At 31.9% G+C, this 19,473-nt stretch overlaps 5 protein-coding genes and 2 pseudogenes across 7 annotated transcripts, besides 7 other annotated features; 6 read left to right on the top strand and 1 right to left on the bottom strand.

Annotated features, from left to right (window-relative positions):
* Window positions 1-530: part of a mobile genetic element that runs on past the window's edge.
* Window positions 1-530: part of a terminal%2Cinverted (terminal inverted repeat of Maverick-1C transposon ID:TVAGG3_0241590) that runs on past the window's edge.
* Window positions 1-8,883: part of a mobile genetic element that runs on past the window's edge.
* Window positions 1,263-3,516, top strand: TVAGG3_0241580 (annotated as a pseudogene). Its single transcript has one exon. A coding segment is annotated over exon 1 (2,254 nt).
* On the top strand, window positions 5,910-6,393 carry TVAGG3_0241570 (uncharacterized protein; the record flags this gene model as incomplete). Its single annotated transcript, XM_051227697.1, has 1 exon — window positions 5,910-6,393. A coding segment is annotated over one exon (484 nt), but the record flags the coding sequence as incomplete, so codon positions are not given.
* Window positions 6,699-7,480, top strand: TVAGG3_0241560 (annotated as a pseudogene). Its single transcript has one exon. A coding segment is annotated over exon 1 (782 nt).
* TVAGG3_0241550 (kinase C-related family) lies at window positions 7,739-7,969 on the top strand (the record flags this gene model as incomplete). Its single annotated transcript, XM_001314787.2, has 1 exon — window positions 7,739-7,969. One exon carries the CDS (start codon window positions 7,739-7,741, stop codon window positions 7,967-7,969), a length of 231 nt encoding a protein of 76 aa, XP_001314822.2.
* Window positions 8,236-8,883: a terminal%2Cinverted (terminal inverted repeat of Maverick-1A transposon ID:TVAGG3_0241540).
* A 1-nt stretch (window position 8,884) lies between these two features.
* Window positions 8,885-9,316: a mobile genetic element.
* Window positions 9,288-9,316: a terminal%2Cinverted (terminal inverted repeat of MuDR-4N1_TV transposon ID:TVAGG3_0241530).
* A 178-nt stretch (window positions 9,317-9,494) lies between these two features.
* Window positions 9,495-10,595, top strand: TVAGG3_0241520 (spectrin binding; the record flags this gene model as incomplete). The annotated part of the gene is made up of 1 exon (XM_001314789.1): window positions 9,495-10,595. The coding sequence occupies one exon, from the start codon at window positions 9,495-9,497 to the stop codon at window positions 10,593-10,595; it is 1,101 nt and encodes a 366-aa protein (XP_001314824.1).
* A 623-nt stretch (window positions 10,596-11,218) lies between these two features.
* Window positions 11,219-11,870: a mobile genetic element.
* Window positions 11,871-15,847: 3,977 nt separating this feature from the next.
* TVAGG3_0241500 (protein ubiquitination) lies at window positions 15,848-17,421 on the top strand (the record flags this gene model as incomplete). Its single annotated transcript, XM_001314790.1, has 1 exon — window positions 16,506-17,081. The coding sequence occupies one exon, from the start codon at window positions 16,506-16,508 to the stop codon at window positions 17,079-17,081; it is 576 nt and encodes a 191-aa protein (XP_001314825.1).
* Window positions 17,422-17,822: 401 nt separating this feature from the next.
* Window positions 17,823-18,950, bottom strand: TVAGG3_0241490 (uncharacterized protein; the record flags this gene model as incomplete). The annotated part of the gene is made up of 1 exon (XM_001314791.1): window positions 18,008-18,934. One exon carries the CDS (start codon window positions 18,932-18,934, stop codon window positions 18,008-18,010), a length of 927 nt encoding a protein of 308 aa, XP_001314826.1.
* Between the last annotated feature and the right edge of the window lie 523 nt (window positions 18,951-19,473).

Genomic DNA, 19,473 nt, shown 5'->3' with positions numbered 1-19,473 from the left:
GTTTATTTTATTTTTACTGAAAATTTTTATTTGGATGTAATGACAGAACAAAAGCAACTCATTCGAATTCCACAGTATAACAAACATACATTTAAACATTTATTCTTCCTTCCTGAGCATAACATGTTCTTTCAAATACATCCGAGACCAGTTGACTTTTCATTGACTGTGTATAAAGATAGAAATAGTTATATCATTAAACCATACGATGACGAAGGTAAGTTATGTAAATTGTACGTTAAGAAGTTAGAGAAAGTTTATGGCTTCAAGTATGACTACAATAGGGTTAACACTGATGATGAAGATATTGAGGAAAATTTATGAGAACATTAGTGAAGTCGTTAGTGAGAACGATAGTGAGAACGTTTATTTTTTTACATTAGTGAGTTCGTTAGTGAAGTGGTTGGCGGCTTTGTAAATATTTAAGGTTAAGTTAGTTTTTGTGTTTGTGTTGTAAAATATACGTTAACGGTTTCGTAAAGTGTCAAATTCACAAGTATTGTGTACGGAGGAACGCAGTGCCTCCGTACACGACTTAACCATACTAACTCAGGTATTGTTGAAATGCACTATGACTTCTTCTTGACAAACATAAAGAATCTTACTGAAATAAAGATGTATGATTTAACAGAATATGAAGGCTTAACGATGTCAGATGTAAAGAAAGGCAAACCAAAAAAGAGACCATATAGAGATGAAAGCACACTGACAAATGACCAGAAAGCCATTTTGGAAGCTCTTAAGCAAACAGGAAACCCAGCACTTATAGAAAGCTTTTGGAAAGATAATGGTGAAAAGAAGTTTTATAAGAAGAGAAGCGGTCAGTTCTGGAAGTATCTTTGCACATTACCTATAAATCTTGAACGCTACCAAATCTTCAATGAACTGAACAAAAGAACTGCACACTTATGACAGAAGACAATTGTTTCGTTTATGCTTGCATTCAGGCTGGAGTAGATGAAGAAACTATTGACCACATGAGAGAAGTCATTCGTGTTAGAGACTTTCCTCAAAGTAAAGTACAAGAAATTTCTGACGCAACAGGTATAGCATTTAATGTTACCATTGGTTATTTCAATGACTCAAGACATAATGAAATAAAGAGATACATACCAAAAGAATGTGAAACTGTTCGAACTATTGACTTACTTCTTGTTGAAGACCACTACATGCTAAATGAAAGATTACCAATGACAACATATTTCATTCGCAACTATATAGAAATCTTGAAGGAGTGTGGTGGAATGAACATTGAGAAACAGATGAAGATTTATACAAAGAGAGAAGATAAATATGTAGTTCGCATGATAGAACTACACCGTATGGGATGTTATGAAAACATTGTGGGAGTGCAAATATTTCGAACCTATTTCTTATGGAGAACTTTTCACATATACGACTGACTTATATAAACAGAACCTTGCACCATTTAAAGATTTGACATATGCTCCAAAGTATTGTGTACAACTGAAGAAGAAAGCCGAGTCAAAAGAAGTAAATAAAAATAAGTGCAAGTTCATTCCTGAGCACGTTTTCTTTGCTGACTTTGAGTGTAGCACAGACGGCTTTCATAAAGCTTTTAACATCTGTTATGACAGTGAAGATGGTTCAGTGAGTGAAAGCATTTGGGGTCAGAACTGTGCAACAGAATTTTTGGAACGACTTCCTGACAAGAGTTTAATATATTTCCATAACCTCAGTTATGATATAAACTTCATCTTAAGACACATGACAGAAGTGAAAGGAACTCCCATCATTAAAGGTTCACGAACAATGCAAATAACTGGCTTATATAAAGGAAGGGCAATTATTATAAAAGACTCTTACAGTGTTATAAATAAGAAGCTTAAACTATTTCCTGCTATGTTTAACTTACAAACAGGACCGAAAGAAGTATTTCCATACAACTACTACAGCAGTGTTTTGTTAGCAAATGACAACAGAACTGGTGTCATTTCTGAAGCATGTAAGTTGTAAGATATTGATACGTTCATGAAAAACATAGATTCCATCAAAGGTTGCAGAATAGATGAAACCACTTCGACTTAGAAAAATATAGCACATTTTATTGCAAACAAGATGTAAGAATTTTAAGAGAAGGTTTTGTTAAGTTCCGCAATGACATATTGAAAGAATTTGATTTAAACGTTTATGACTACGTTAGTATTTGTTCTATTGCTAACAAATTTTTGAGAACAGAGTGTACTTCCCGAATGGAAATTTATATGACCTCTCAAATAAACCAAGAGAATTTATTTCACGCTGTATTCAAGGTGGAAGATGTATTGTCAGATAACATGAAACAAAAGAGCGAAAAGAAACTCATTGCTGACTTCGACGCTGTTTCATTATATCCATCAGCTATAGCAAGACTTTATACTTTAGAAGGTATTCCAAAAGTATTGAAGAGAATGTTAAGCACAGAGTATCTCATGAGACATTTATTCGATGACGACCAAAAGGAACCCATTGGTGAAAAGTTTATGTCTGGCTTCTTTGTTCTCATTAAGATAACAGAGATTGGAATACATAGACACTTTCCTTTAATAGTTTGTGACCCTGAACTAAATCCAGAACTTAACGTTCCCAGAAGTTCAAACACTTGCTGTTTAATGTATGTTGACCATATAACATTACAAGACCTCATAAAATATCAAGGTGTCAAATGTGAAGTGTTGCAAGGATACTATTACGATGGAAACAGAGATATTAGAATAAGAGATGAAGTAAAGAAGTTGTTTGAGTTAAGGTTAAAGTATAAGAAAGAAGGAAATCCTTTGCAAGAAAATATAAAGCTCATTCTGAACAGTATTTATGGCAAAACTATTCTATCTCCTATTGAGTCAAAAATAACCATAGTAAATGACAAAGATGCTATAAGATATGCCATCAGAAACTACAACCATATAGTGAAGTTCGAAGGTTTGGATGGTTCAGATAAAACTATTTTCAAGCTAACGAAAAGCATTTGCAGACACTTTAACTTCTGTCCACTTGGTGTTAATATTCTATCTATGTCGAAGAGAATAATGTGTGAAGTATTCTGTACTGCTGAAGATATGGGACTTCAAATATTTTACCAGGACTGTGATAGCATGCATATTTTCAATGAAGACATACCAAAGCTTGCAGCAGAGTTTAAGAAGAGATACGGTCGCGAACTTATAGGAAAGAACCTTGGTCAATTTCATTCTGACTTCGCAGAAATAACACCTGGAAAACAAAGTTTAGCATACAAGTCAATATTTTGTGGAAAGAAGACTTACATAGACTTACTCACGAATGATTTAAATGAAGTTGCATTCCATGCACGTTGCAAAGGTGTCAAACAAGACGTCCTTGCTTTAACAGCAAATGAAATGTTTCCTGAAGCTATACAATGCTATTACAATGAAGATAAGAACATTCACATACCTGTTGGAACATATGACAAAGACTCTGAGTTCAGTTTAATGAAACTTTACAAAGCACTTCATGATGGTCAAGAGATTGGATTTGACTTATGTAAGTCTGTAACCTTGCTTTGCTGAAAAGTTTAACTTCTCAATAACGACTAAAACAAGCTTTATTCGTAAGTTGAAGTTCTGAGGTCATTTATGTCAGCAATGAGGTCATTCGTGATAAAAATAATGAGGTCATATATTTTTGTCATTTATGTATAACCATTGTCTCTCTTAAACTTTGCAATAGACAGCTTTGTTCTTCTTCCTTCTACATCTGTAATGTTTATATAATCTTTGTTATACTGTCTTAAGACATTCATTCGTCTGTATTGAGTTCCCATGAAATAGTAAAAGGCATCTTCACTTGGGACATAGTAGTAGTTCTCTAACGTGTGATATGAGTATTGTATAATTTCAACAGCGTCTTCAGGAAGAGAGTCAACAATGTCAAACCAATAGCCATTTGAACCAGAAATATTTCTCATGTTTTCTCTTCTTGTCGTCCATCTTAAGTTCGAGATATGAAAGTCTCCTCTGTCTCTGTTTATATGGTCTACTTCACGAAGTCCTTCAGGGTTCGGAATGAAAGTTTCTGCAACTATTCTATGTTTCATCAGCTTGTGTTTGTTTAAATTTACACAAATATAACCATCTCCTTGGTCAAACTCACTAACAACTCTTTTATTGCTTATACGTCTAATTGGATAAGGGTACTCTGAAAAGATTTCATAGTCATTGTCATGTTCGAGTGTTTGCCAATGTCCTTCACCTTCCATGCCTTTCACTCAAATAAAAATTTTCAGAAAAAATAAAACTAGCGTAGATTTTACAATACTGCGATTGTAGAGTTTAAGAGTTGTGCTTCAATGTAGAGACAGTCCTTATGGTCTGGAGGTAAGAACACTGGGCAGTTATGGTCATGAGTGGAGAACATGTCTATCCAAAACTCACGATTGAAGCCAGTTAATTTATAGTATTTAGGGTTAGGAAGTGGTGAAGTTCTTGTATGACCAATGAACTCATTTTCAACTCCCTTACTTAAGTTTGAATATAATATAGCTTGCTTTCTATCCCAAATGCCAGGTGTTACAATCTTTGAAAATTCATTTTTCCTCGGAAGCATTGCATCATAATTGAAAACATTCTTGAAATTCATTGGTTCAGAGATTTGAAATCTTATACGTAATGGATTTTCTTTCTCTTTAGCTACTTCATTGAATGGTGAATATATAACAAACTGACAGTCATGTGTTCCATCTTCATTTTCATTAAATTCATAATGAAAGTCTATAAGTTGTGGCTGACTACCTTCTTCTTTCAGTTGTGCAAGAAACTCACGTAAAGGCTGTAAAGTTTGTACTTCAATGTTGAACTTTTTCTCGAACATCTCATTAAATGAAATCATACATTGCAATGTTGTATCGTCTTTAAAGTATTTGTATATGTGAATGTTTTGGGCGCTTAAAGACTGTTCGTCATTTTCTATCTCGACTTGAAGTATAAAGTCAACCTTTCTGAAAGCACGTGTTATATACATAGATGTTATGCCAATGTACTTCTCTTCATTTATGTTCACAATCCAGTCTGTTGGAAACTTAAACGTTACTCTGTTCCCCTTTATTTTGACGTCAGGGTTTTCACTACTGAACGCAACAGATAAAGGTATTTGTCTATACATTTAATTCGGATAAAAATAAACCATTTACTCTTTCTTTGCTTCAGCTTCTTTAGCTTTTGCTTCAGCTTCTTCTCTAGCTTTTTCGCCAGCAAACGTGGGTTCTTTTGTCTTCCAGCAGCTAATGCAGCAAGTTGTTTTTCACTAAGTTTTCTCTTTGGTCTCTCTGGCTTTTGTTCTTGTTTTTGTTCCTTCAGTTCGGATAAAATTTGCTCACGAATTTCTTTCTTCAATGCTTCAACATCTATGACCCCTTGGGTCTTGTCCGTAGGGCTTGTCTGAGTCATTTGACTGCAGATAAAAAACAAAATTAAAACTTTAACCGATGTAAAATGAGCTTGTCAAAATCAGAGCGAGAGTCTATTATATTAAATGACGCAAGAGGAATACAACATCCTTTCTATTACGTAAGTCAGAGTAAAGATGGTAAAATATACGTAAGAAAAAGAAAGGTTCCATTAGCGAATGCAGAAAGCGACAACATTAAGGTGTATGGCAAGGGTGAAGTCCACGAAGCCCATATAAAACCTTCTATTCAAACTGAAAAGTCAATAGAACCAGAAGAAAAGAAGCCAGATGTACTTTCAATAACGAACCAAGAGCTTATTGCAAAGTTCGTGAATTTCATTGAAAAACAAACCGAGTCAAAGAATCCTGACCCCAGTGAAAGAAGTTGAGACAAAAGAGAATGTACAGTTCATTGAAAATGTCAAGAAACAACTTCCACCACGAATGCCAAGAAGAAGAGTGAGAATAATGAAGTAAATAGATATTTTTATCGAAGTAAATACATGCAGAACGAACAGTTAAACGAATTTACTCCAGCAGAGCATATTCATCAGATTCGCTCATATTTCGATATCATAGACAATGCAGTTCAAATTGGTGACACTAATAGAAAATATTCTGACGCAAAGATTCCATCACAACCTGGAACTGCTAAAGATAACACATGGGTAACATTCAATCTCTCACCTCCTGGTGAAAATATGTTGGACCTTTACAATACATTCATTACGTATAAAATGGAAGGTCAATTTATTGTAGATAAAGAAATTGGTTCAGGTTCCAATAAAACAAACCCACCAGGATTTTGGATTGGTTTCGATGACGCTTTCTATGCAGTTGCTGGATATCAAATCCTTGCAAATGGTCGTATCGTATATTCTCAAGACAACGCAAGAGAAGAAGCATATATAACTTCAAACTCACAAACTACCGAACAAATAAAGAAAGTAGATGTTTTCTCAAAGACTCGACATGAAGATGTATGGAGTCATTCGGGAACATGCAGAACAGGACAAATTGTTAGTGGTCCAATTACAGCAGGAAAATCATTTGATTTTAAGCTTCGTTTAAGAATTCCTGTTAGAAGATTCCTTCCATTAGAAGCTATTCGATTTATTCCAGCTTTTGCAGGAAACATTCAGCTTAAAGTAAAGTTCAGTAGCGACGCCTTACAATGCACATCTATATCTGTAAATGATATCATTGCTTTCAATCCAACTCTTAAAGTTGCATTTGCTTCAGATTCAAATCCACCGACAAATAAATTTGTTCCATGGAATGAACCATTCACTATGATAACGAAGGCAGTAGAAGCTAGTGGAACAGTTACTATTACAACTGTAACCCAGCAACTATTTCGAACAAAGATGGATTTTAATGAATGTTTCATTCATCCAAAGTCATTCTCTTTAGACCCTAACATTTATACAGAACTTGTAGAACATTATACAAACGAGGCTTTATGTTTTCCTGTTAAAGTTATGGATTGGATTCCTATGGACGGTTCATTCTCAAAGAATACAGATAGTTCAAGTGCAACATTTACAGCAGCTTATACGCCTATTAATGTTAAAAGTATTTGGGCACTATTTAGAAAGAAAGACAACTATTATGTTAATTTTGAGAACCCTAAGTTTAAATATCTTCAGCTTTCCATGGGAGCTTATGGAAATATGCCTGCAGAACCTGAAAAATCATATGGACCTGTATTTTATGAAATGGTTGCGAACGCTGCAATACAAACAATGATATGATAGGATTTAATGAAGATGTTATGAGGTCATTGGTGGATGATGGTAGTGTGGAACATAAATGGGATAGCTATGACAACACACATTTCTTATGTGGTTTTCCAACAGAAGTGGACTTTTGCTTCCAGCAAGGTCAAACATCTACTGCTCCAATAACATACAAATTGTCTGTTAAAGGACCTATTGAACTAGCAACTGAAAATGTACCAAAGCCACTTATTGGATTTATGAGGGATTGTTGCTTTGCCATTCAGGTGCGTCATGGCATCCCAATAATAAGATTAGATGACTATAACTTAGCTACGGACGACAGTGAGGAATAAAGGATGAACGTTTATTTTTAAAGCTTATAAATGAGTTCTTCATCAAGCTCTCGTGAACCTTCACCATCTATGAAACAAACTTTACCAAACGATTATGGAGCACCTATTGAATATTTCTTACGAGCTGCACAATGGCAAAGAGCAGTCTCACCAAGGTTAGGTGTTCCACCAGCTCCTGTCAAAAATAGCATTTGGTCAAGTCCTTATATAAAATATGGTCTCCCACTAGGTTTGCTAGCTACAGCAGGAGCAGTTATGATGTTGAAAAGAAATAAAGCAAATGTTGTAAATAATACTGAAGTAGCTGAAGTTAAACAAACTCCAACACCTTCGCCAAAACCAACGCCTTCACAAGCAAAACCTTCAATGACTCCTGAACCTATGGAAGTACAAACTCCTGTTCAAAAGTCAACTCCTAAACCGACTCCAACATTTAAACCAGAACCTACTCCTCAAATAAATCGTAAAACTCCTGCGTTTCCTTACTGAAAAAATAACGTTATTTTTATTTAATATTAAAATTTTTATTTGATTGAAATGACGACTAAAGTCACTGAAGCAATGAAACAAAAGTTTTTGGTAGAATACATTAAATCAGGAACTATTCCAGAAGGTTTTTACATTCATACTATGAAGGATGGTAGAGTTCAGTTTAGAAAGATAAAGCAACCATTAGATAAAGAAGGAATTTGGAAAGATTAAACTTCATGAGGACAACATTGCTGAACTTAAGAAGAAGTTAGAAGAGTTGGAGAAAGGAAGAGAGTTATAAAGCAATGAATTCAACAGGGTAGAAAAATGAGGTAGATCTAACCACTTCACCTAAATTTATTTTTGTGCTATGTTTTCATACGTGTGAGGGTGGTGATATCATTATTTTTTATTTTATTTTTTTATTTTATTTTTATATAAATGACGAAAACTATTGAGATAACAAACTACAACGGTCATGAGTTCAAGAATTTGTTCTTCGTTCCTCGTGAAAATACATTCTATCAGATACGAGGGAGAAAGGGTAAAGTTAGTTTGAGCGTTTATGACAACAAAATAATGGAAAGTTTATAAAGCATACGATACAAACGGTAAGCGTGTTTCATTAGCTTTGTCAAAACTTACTAACATTTATTTTGACAGTGACTTTGACTCTGACGATTGGAGTGACAGCAGCGATACTGAAGAATATGAACTATTGTGTGAAGCACAGCAATGGGAAGCGCTGCAATACTTTTGTAAATGAGAACATTAGTGGGAACGTTAGTGAGAACGTTTATTTTTCATTAGTGAAGTCGTTAGTGAAGTCATTAGTGAAGTCATTTATGTGTCAGATGGTTTTGTAAATATTTAAGGTTAAGTTGGGTAAGGTGGAACGCAGTGCCGCCGTACCCAAGTTAACCATACTAACTATACGAAAGGGAGCCTCAGGGCTCCTGAGAAACCTCTTTGAGAAGGTTTTCTTAAAGAAAACCTTCTCAAAGATGATTGTCAGCATTCACTCAAAATCTACCAAGAGTTTCAAAGTTTCAAATCTATCTGAAATGAAGCTTTGAATCTCTTGTATATCTAATTGTAGAGGTACCTTTTCAAAATGTCTTCTATTGATTAAATTTAATCAGTAAAAGTCTTTGAAAAGGTACATCTCTATAATTGCTATTGAGCATTCACTCTTGGAACCTTGGAGCTCTTGTGTAGTGCATGAAAACTCCAAGATTCTAGAATAAAACATATATCATAGACATAATTTCTTCAAATATAATTTAAGGTTATTTTTTAAAAAAATTAGAAAAGCGTAATTTAAGGTTATTGAAAAGTGACAGTTGGCAAATTTGTCCCGCACTCCCATACTAACACAAAATCGAAGTTTGATCAAGTGAATATTAAATAAAATGAGTAAACTAGGTAGATGCCAGTTGTTTTCTGCATTAATGATGATTTTCTTTAATACAATTGCATTAAATATGGAAATTCGATTTGATTAGTCGAATTGATTTGTCACTTTTTATCTAAAATTATAAAAATGGCAGAATCTATCATTACAGCTGCAGATATAGAGCAAAAAACAATACAAATCATTCAATCAGGAACTCTAGATGATTTTAAATTGCTTGGAATTGGTAGTTCTGATATAAATCGTAGTTTATCAATTTCATCTAGTGTAAAAATTGTCAATAAATCCAAAAAATACCCTTTTAGAGAAATAACATCTCCAACAATTGTCGTTCTAGCTATCCTTTGTGAACGAGAAGATATCCTTGAATATATTCTCGATAATTTGAATCCAAATCTTTCAATTTACGTCAATGGATGGCATCCAATTCATTACGCCGCATGTACTAGTAGCTATAAATGCATGCAACTTCTTCTAAAAGTCCAATATATCCAAGAAAATATTGATATTCCAATTATTCCATCATTTAAAATTGAAACAGACCCTTCTTACCATACAACAGCTCTTCACATTGCAGTTACAAATCATAGATATGCTCAAGTACTCCTTTTGACATCGCCATTACCAGATATCATTTATACAGACGCAGGAAAGAAAATTAACAACATTGAACCGTCTGAATTTGAGTCCGCAAATATATTCCAGTTATCCTTACAAGGAAATTCGGCTCTTCACATAGCAACAAAAATAAAAGACGTAGATCTTGTCCGAATTCTCTTGATTGCAGGTGCAGACCCTAATATGGTTAATCACAACAATATTACATCCACCAATCTTGCAAAATCTCTTGACTATCGCGAAATTCAAGAAATTTTGAAAAATAATGATATCGGTGAAGTTGATTTTTACGAGAAATACTTTGAACCTCTTGACTTCCACAACATGACAAAGGATAATTACGATGAAAATTCCGAAGAAAACCAAGGAAAACCAAATAATGCTTCGAAATCTGAAGTTGAAGAGCTCCAAGACGAGCTAAATAAGATGATCTTCCAAATACAAGAGCTAAGTATCATGATTCATGACTTTGAAACGAAAGATCAAAATGTTATTTTACATGTCTGTTCAAGATGCGGAAAACTGACAGAAAATCAATGTCCAAGTTGTTCCGAGTACTTCTGCGAAGACTGTTTCAAACTTGGAGTTCATTCATGCAAATCTTCTCAATGAACAGAGAAAAACCTATTTTAATTGCTTAATTTTGTTGTATATCGATATTATTTTCATCTTGCTGTTATAAAATTTTGTTTTTATTCATACAATTAACAAATTTTTTAATTTTTAATTTGATTCGCCTCAAATGACTTCATAACATCCATATAATCTTTTTATTGTGATTTTAGTATATTCAAATCATCATTATTCATTTTCTTATAGAAATGTCAGTTTCATTTCCAAATTTTTTCACTATCATGTGTTTTTAGATCATATTGAACAACGATCAAGATACTGTATGAATGTAATCAGTTACTTCACATCTATTACTCATTACTTCTTTGTCAAAGAATAAAAATTAACAATGGATCGAGGAATGGCATCATATATTACCAATTTTGTGATGACAATAATTAAGCATTGTGTGTTTATGCGATGGTACTCTATTATGGGCCATAATGGAGGATGACAAAAATTTAATTTGATTAATGATAGAAAACATTGAATTCAATCTGTCCAGAATCTCCAAAATGATACACATTAGTCGGACTTTTTCTGCTGAAAGATTTTATTATCAAAGTTCAAATAAACATTGCCTTCAGATTTCATTTTTAAATGGGGTTCCTGATATTCTTAAGGGTGCACACGAGAGGATCATGTAAACTTCAGAATTTAGAACCTTATTTTAGTCATTATCTTGGCTACCTATTTAGGCTCGAAAAGCAAAAAATATCAAAAAATACAACTTGACTCCATTATGACCCTTTCATGGAGGTAGTTTTTATCCGCTAGTATTTTCCCTTTGAATCTCTTTACAATTCGAAATCAAATTCAAACCTCAGTAGAAGAAAGGAAGAATCGACTTACTACGGTTGTAATACTAATAAATACATATATTTAATTATTTTTATTTACATAATAATTGTTTGAAGCTCATATTCCATCAAATTTTTAAATAAAAACATTAAAATGTTGAAACTGTTTATATATTTTAATAGGGTTTTGGCACTTTATTGAGGAATTACTACATACATAGTCGAACTGAACTTGATATTTTGAAATTTAAATTATTTATCAAAATTAAAATTTAACTTGAAATTTATAATTATTTAGTCATATTTTGCATAATTCTAAGTAGATTTTGTAAAAAATCAAGAAAGAAAAATTTTAACGTGCTTTATTTTTTCTTTTTTATAATAATACATATTATTATATAATTAACATATTCATAATGTTTCACCCTTTCAAAAATATAATCCTCCTCCTCTCAAATAAACGTACATACGGGTGGCCTCTTTTTTCAAAAAATTAAAATTTGAAATTTTGGGCTCAAATATTAGAGATTTTTTCAACCTTCAACGATATATGTTGTCTATATCAGACCTCCTTTCTTTTTGATACTTAACATTGTTCCTAAATCTTAGCCGTTAAGGCTGTTCTGAAAATAGGGTTGTACAAACTGGCACAATTTTGCGGGCCGCCTGCCAGGAGCTGGCACGCGGCCAAAATCAAAAAAGTGGCCAAAAATCGGGCCTCGTGACGTGGAAAGGGTGGAGCCCGAAGGGCGACATCCTTTCCACGCCACTCGGCCTATGACCACAATTATATAATATGCTCATTATTATTTTTTCTTCTTTTCTTCTTCTTTTTTTTTTTCTCTTTTCTTTCTTCTTTTTCCCTTTTCCCTTCCTTTTTTTCTAGTTTTGGAAAGGAAAAAGTAAAAAATTTAATAATTAATTTTATTACTATGAAAATATACTTTTTAGCTTATATTGTAAGCTGTGAGAGTTTTAAGTGATGGAAGATATAAATCAAATTTGAAATTCAACAAATCTTGTTATGATTAAGTTGAATATTGTACTCTAATTAAGAGTTTTCAGTTATGAACTCAGGTATTATATAATAAAAGTATAACTCAAGATAATAAAGAGGTTTTTAAAATGTAGATCTGAAAATCAAACTACCATGTTTGATATGATTAAGTTGAATAATGTTATTTTATTAAATGGTTCAAATCTGTGAAATCGGCAATTACAAATTAAAGGCGTAGTTCAAAAAATTAAAGAGATTTTAAAAATTTAATATCAGAATTAAACTAAAAAAAGGATTTAGTTATTTCAGTAATTATCAGAAAAGGTTAAAAAGATAGGGTAAGTAATGAGACTTGAGTGAGATGTGAGAAATCATATGTAAAAATTAGATATCTGATGAGTAAGGTAGTAAAGAGAGATCGAGTAAGGTAGTAATGAGAGTTAAGATCTGGTTAGTAAGGTAGTAATGAGAGTTAAGATAGTGGTAGTAGAGAAGGTAGTAATGAGAGTTAAGATCTGGTTAGTAAGGTAGTAATGAGAGTTAAGATCTGGTTAGTAAGGTAGTAATGAGAGTTAAGATCTGGTTAGTAAGGTAGTAATGAGAGTTAAGATCTGGTTAGTAAGGTAGTAATGAGAGTTAAGATCAGTAAGAGTTAAGATCTGGTTAGTAAGGTAGTAATGAGAGTTAAGATCTGGTTAGTAAGGTAGTAATGAGAGTTAAGATCTGGTTAGTAAGGTAGTAATGAGAGTTAAGATCTGGTTAGTAAGGTAGTAATGAGAAAGATCAGTAAGTAATGAGAGTTAAGATCTGGTTAGTAAGGTAGTAATGAGAGTTAAGATCTGGTTAGTAAGGTAGTAATGAGAGTTAAGATCTGGTTAGTAAGGTAGTAATGAGAGTTAAGATCTGGTTAGTAAGGTAGTAATGAGAGTTAAGATCTGGTTAGTAAGGTAGTAATGAGAGTTAAGATCTGGTTAGTAAGGTAGTAATGAGAGTTAAGATCTGGTTAGTAAGGTAGTAATGAGAGTAAGATCTGGTTAGTAAGGTAGTAATGAGAGTTAAGATCTGTTAGTAAGGTAGTAATGAGAGTTAAGATCTGGTTAGTAAGGTAGTAATGAGAGATCTGCGGGCAGTAATGATACATCTATGAGTACATAACTAAAACCTGAGTTCTATGAGCGAAATCTGAGAGCTAAAAGCCGAGAGATCTAAGGTAAGTAATGAGAGAAGAGAATTTGAAATTTTACAAAATACGTTTACTCATACAAAATAATTCGCATTCTTTTATAACGAATCTCAATGCCAATTAATACATAAAACAGATTTTAGCAATCAATTGCAAGATTTAGAAAGATTTTATTTATAATCTCAGCCAAATTAACAAATATTTTATTGATTTCGTAAAAAATAGCAATAAAACATAAAAACATGACATTCTATTTTTCCAAAAAAATTTCAAAAATCATTTTTTAACATGAAATTTATATTTTTTAATTTTTTTTTAAATTTTGAATTTTTTTTTGGAATTTTCAACCATGTCAAAAGTCGGGATCTACAAATGTATTCTCTTTGACATAGGATAAAAACATCCTTTCTTATAATTTCATTGTAAAATAAAATTTTCTTAAATTTATTGAATCCAAACTCAACTTTGCAACATTTTATTATCATAAAAACTAAGAAACATCAGGTAAACTTCAATTTGGAGAGCTTAAAATCATATCTAAATTGAAAAATAAGGGGAAAAATTGTAAAAAAAATCTCATTAGATGGGGCAAAAAGTGTTTTTAATGTGTTTTTTAAAAAAATCGTGCCAGCTGGCCAAAAAAGGTGTGCCAGCAGGCGTGCCAGTTTGTACAACCCTATCTGAAAATATTTTTTTTCGAAAAAATTCGAAAAAAATTCTTAAAATTCAAAAATCCCTTAATTCCTGAGGATTTTGGAAAAAAGTTTTTACATGAACATGTGTATATTATATGAAGTATATTGATAAGGTAAAAATCAAATTTTATTGCATATTCATCGAGAAAATAAACTAACGAATCCCTCAAAATTGAGAGGGTAATCCTCCTCCTCTCAAATAAACGTACATACGGGTGCACCCTTAATGAATACTTGAAATATCATAAGTCAGATCAATACTGCATGAGAGATGCTTATGTTTCACGCAATTTTGATTTCATTTCTTTCTTGATTAATGATTTCCATATTACCCAGATTTTCCTTACTTTTACCACCCCTCTAAAGCTGGGGACACCGCCTATCGTTGGGAGTAGCTATTAAATAGAACCACCAAGGGTATTTTTCGAACTGCCGGTGTAGTGGAAACATCCGACATAATGATTCATTATGCCAACGTTTTATTCCCATTTAGCTAATTTTTTTCTTTTTTGGATCATGAATTTTTTTTGGGTCACTATAAGATTTGTTTCATGTTCTAAATCTGCTGCGTATGTAATCTATTTTTATTTACCTATTTTTTAAAAATCTATTGGATTGCCAAATTTGAATATATTTAAAATCATAAAAATCCAAAAAAACTATAAATATATGTTTTATGCATAGTGCCGATACTCAAATATCAGATTACTTAGATCCATGAATAATATCCGAATTTTTTTTCTTAAAATTAAACTTCAAAACTTCTTGCAATATTATTCTTAATCAATTGTAAATTTTTAAAACCATTTTTTAAAATAATTTTGCGTAAATTTTATTCTCATGTTGTTTTAATCGAAAATTGATACATTTTCAAAAAAAATAATATTGACTTATGAAATTCATTTTTAAGGTGAAATAGTATTGTTTTTATTAAAGTATATGAATAATATATAAAAAATTAATGAATAATATAAGCAGATTTTTAGTTTACAAAACAAATATGAGCAATGCAATTTCAAACTTTTGCTGGCAATTTCGATATTGCTCAAGTTTGTAGTATTTGTGATACCTATAACATCGGCTTAATCAAAATTCGATTTTTCTTATGAGTTATTGAGAAAATTTGATTGCAATGAGAAGGATTTCGACGTTTTTGATAAACTAAGAGCTGAGCTTTAGGGGTTCAGTTCATTTATGGCTGTAGTTTGATGCGTAGATCTCTTTTTTATTGTAAATTCTTTCAGCATGGAGATCGAGAATGAATCTTTTGAGAACTTTATGAGTTTTTACACCCGTAAAGAGGTCCTTCGAGGAAAGATAGTCCAGACTACATGAAGATGTGGGTTAACCAAAAAAATCCGATGGTTTCCCCATATTCATGTAGATCTTCGAAAAAATGAGCACCAAAAAAGCCAAAAAAATAGGCTTTTTATTGGATTTGTACACTAGATCAATAACCTATTTAGGATCTGACACTCTTTTTAGCCAGAGATATGAGGTCCTTTCTAGGAAAACGATCTATTCATCCATAAAAAAAAAATGAATTATCGTTTTCCCCAGAAATTACATGGGGAGTGGTAAAAGTAAGGCAAATCTGGGTAATTCGATTCTTCAGGCATTCGCAAAGTTTTTGGATTTTACAAGCGATTTCACAAGTAGCTATGATGATGCAGTTCTTTTGAAGGCATCTTTACATGATATTTCCGAAATTGAAGCCATGCATATTTCTTATGAATCAAACAATAATGGTTTGACACCACTTCATATGGCCATTGCTCGCGAGATTGGATGGGAAAACATTTTTATATTTTGTCCATATTTTGGATATCTTATCCCATATAGAAAGTTGAATAGAATTTGCAATATCGAATATTATTTCACGAAGTCAAGTTGTACATTCAATTTTTTTTCTGATAGTTTACCATTTAAATTTCATGTCTTCTAATGATTATCAAGCATATGCGCAAGACTTGAAAAATGGTACAATAATAAAGAGTTTATTAGTATGAGATCAGTCGAAGAACTCTCAAAGATCTTTGAACTTTGTTCATTTACAACAAAACAGTTTATTGAAACATTCGAGATCATCAGAAATAGTTTTGGTTCATTAGGCATTCTTACAATTATGCAGCATACAAAAATACCCAAATTCGAGAACAAGAAGCTGCTGAAACATTGGAATTTATTTCAAAAATATTTAACAATCGAGCACTTAATGATATTTCGACCTTTTTCATGTCTCAAACTCCACAAGAAGGAACAACAACAGCATTAATTGACAATATCAGACATTTAGCGAATTGCAATCCAAACTCTGAAGATTTTGAAATTATTTATCATATTTTAATCAAAAGTGCAAAAGAAAATGATAAAGAGGCACTTCAATTTGCCGGCGATCACAATTATTCTCGTGTGAGAAATAAAGATGGATTAACACTCATAGAATATGCATTTAAAAAAGGCAATTTTTCAGACATTGATTATCTGTTAACTGTTCCAAACATAGATGCCGCAGTTTCAGATTATAGTATATATTTTGATTGGGATGAAGGCCATCAATTTGTTTCAGGTGAGGATATCTATAGTCTTGATCGAAATCGTTTTGATATTTATGCCGCAAATATCACAGCTATCAATCAAATGGGTAAAAATGCATGGCAAGTCCACCTTCCAGATTATCCAGATGATGATTTTATTACTGTAAGCACCAAACGCTTCCTTCCAATAAATAAAATAAATACAGCTATCTATAAATGTCAGGAAGCAGTGAGGTTAGAAAAAGATGCTGAGGAAGAGTCAGAAGCGATCTAATATATTTCTTATTAAGTGAAGAGAAGATTTTTATACTTTGAATCTATAAAATCAATTTAACTCCCTTGATTTTATTGTTTTTATATATTTATTATAAAAATCCCTAATTTTAACACAATTTTGTCTTCTAATGTATTCAAAATGAGATTCTTTAGTCATTCTATTCCTCAGTGGAATGAATATCAAAATTTTGGTAAAAAAAGTCCAAATTCATATTTTCATAGAATAAATGAGGTATCAGAATTTGCATAGACAATCATTTGATATTACTTTTAACCATCAAAATTTGATTCAGAAAATATCAAAAATAGAGTTAAGTAATGAACTATATATTCATGTGTCTACATTCAAAATAAAGAAGTAGTATATTTGTTGTACAATGAATTGCTGTTCGACCAAACTATATTCTATTATTGATTATTACACAGTATTAAATAAAAGTTTTTGCAGCTTCTGAAAACAAATAAAGCATATTATATTTCGCACACATTTTTCCTCTCAAAAAATTTGTATTACTATCTTCCAGAAATTAAGTTTAGAATACATATGTAAATGACGCTACTATTCACTTGAGATTTTGAGATAGCTATATATGAAATGTTTATAATAAATATATTTTCGCATATTCAGCATCAAATCCAATTTTTTTAATTAAGAATATCTCAATTTTCATGGAAATGCACGAAAATGTGTTAATTTCTCAGAATAAGTTATAGAAAGTTAAGCCATAAAAATTTGTCTATTTCTCATTATTTAACTAACAAAATTGACTGTTCATTTTAAATTTTTGTTTTTTGTATTTATTTCTGGGTATTTGGATGAAAACAATAATAAAAATGTTTTGTGGAGTGATGTATTTGATTTAAAACAAAAAAAATCAATCAAATTTTAAGAAAAATAATAAAAATATAAAAATATAAACGTAATTAGTCATGTTTCTCCTTAGAATAAGGTGCAAGGAGCTTAACAATCTTTGATGGAATAATAGAATATTCGTAGGCGTGTTTGATAAACGGTCTGAAGATAGCAACAATGACCCAAGCCCAGTAAAAGAGCTGGATGTATGTATTTCTGAATACATTCCAATATGGTGATGGCATATCTATTGTAATTGTTGGGACGTAGAATTTAATTGTGAATTTTGTTTTGTCTGTAAGTGCTGTATCATTTGTTGCGACTGTCTTTGTACCAACGAATGATGCTTCTAGTGGAGAGGATGAAAATTGTTCATAAATGTGATCAATCGAGAAAACATCGTTATAATTTGTTGGATCTATACCATTAAGTAGAGAATATAATGAAGAGTATGATTGTACTAATGTACCCTTTTGAGTGATCATTAGTTGACCTGTATAAGTGTATGAGTTGTAAGATTCTTCACATGGGAAGCTGATACTTATGTATGAATAGATTTTTGGCTTGCTATAATAGTTGAAACGGAATGAAAGAGGAATAATTGCCTGTGCATCGATCATTTTGAAGCCAGAAACAGAGGGGATTTCCAAAGAAACATTTACACGGCCGTAAGGATCAATCATCGAGCGGAAAATTGGAGCTGGTCTAAGAGGAACAATACTGTGCTTTTGGAATGCTGGGAAATTGCAACCTAAATATGAATATGTTTCTGTGGATGACTTTAATGTACCTTTGATGAAATAATACGATGGTACTTCGATAGTTGGTTTGTCTGTTGATTGAATCGAACTTGGAGCAATGAAGAATGTCATAATAACAAACCAACATGTCATTAAAACAAGGACAATAGGCCATAAAAGTTTGAATAAGAAGCCGCATGAACATCTACTGCCTCTGTATTGAATTGGCTCTGGAGCATCTTTCCAAATTGTTATCATAATTTAAGAACGAGATTAATAACCGTTTATAGATTCTTGTCACTTTTATTTCATGAATTTCAAAAATAGTTCAATTGCAGGTAATTATAATCACACTGTTTACTCATTTATATTTTTCATAATTTTCTGATAAAATAATTTTGGGTGATTTGACAAAAAGTGCACGTTTATTAATTTGCAAAAAGGATTTTTGAGGAAATATATATAGAAAACAGGTTCATTCGCACATAACAACAGAAGAGGATAATAGATCAAATTCTTCTCAAGCAAGAAGTACTATTTTCTCCAGCTCCATCAAAATCTAAAACTCAAATTTGATTTATTGATTTATAGAAGATATTCATTCAAAAGAGCGTCATAAATACAGATATTTTAGATATATGCTTCCATTTTGAAAGCTAGATGTTGCTCATTTGCAATTTAAACTCTCATTTGATTTGCAAACTTTATCAAAATCGATAATACCAACACAAACAAAGTTTAATTACCTGAAACTACGTATTGGACACTAAATATTGATGAATGTAAAGAAATTGCTG

The sequence above is a fragment of the Trichomonas vaginalis genome, chromosome IV, assembly GCF_026262505.1.
Source record: "Trichomonas vaginalis G3 chromosome IV, whole genome shotgun sequence".
NCBI classification, from domain to species: Eukaryota; Parabasalia; order Trichomonadida; family Trichomonadidae; genus Trichomonas; species Trichomonas vaginalis.
This window is presented reverse-complemented; position numbering and strand designations above follow the sequence as displayed.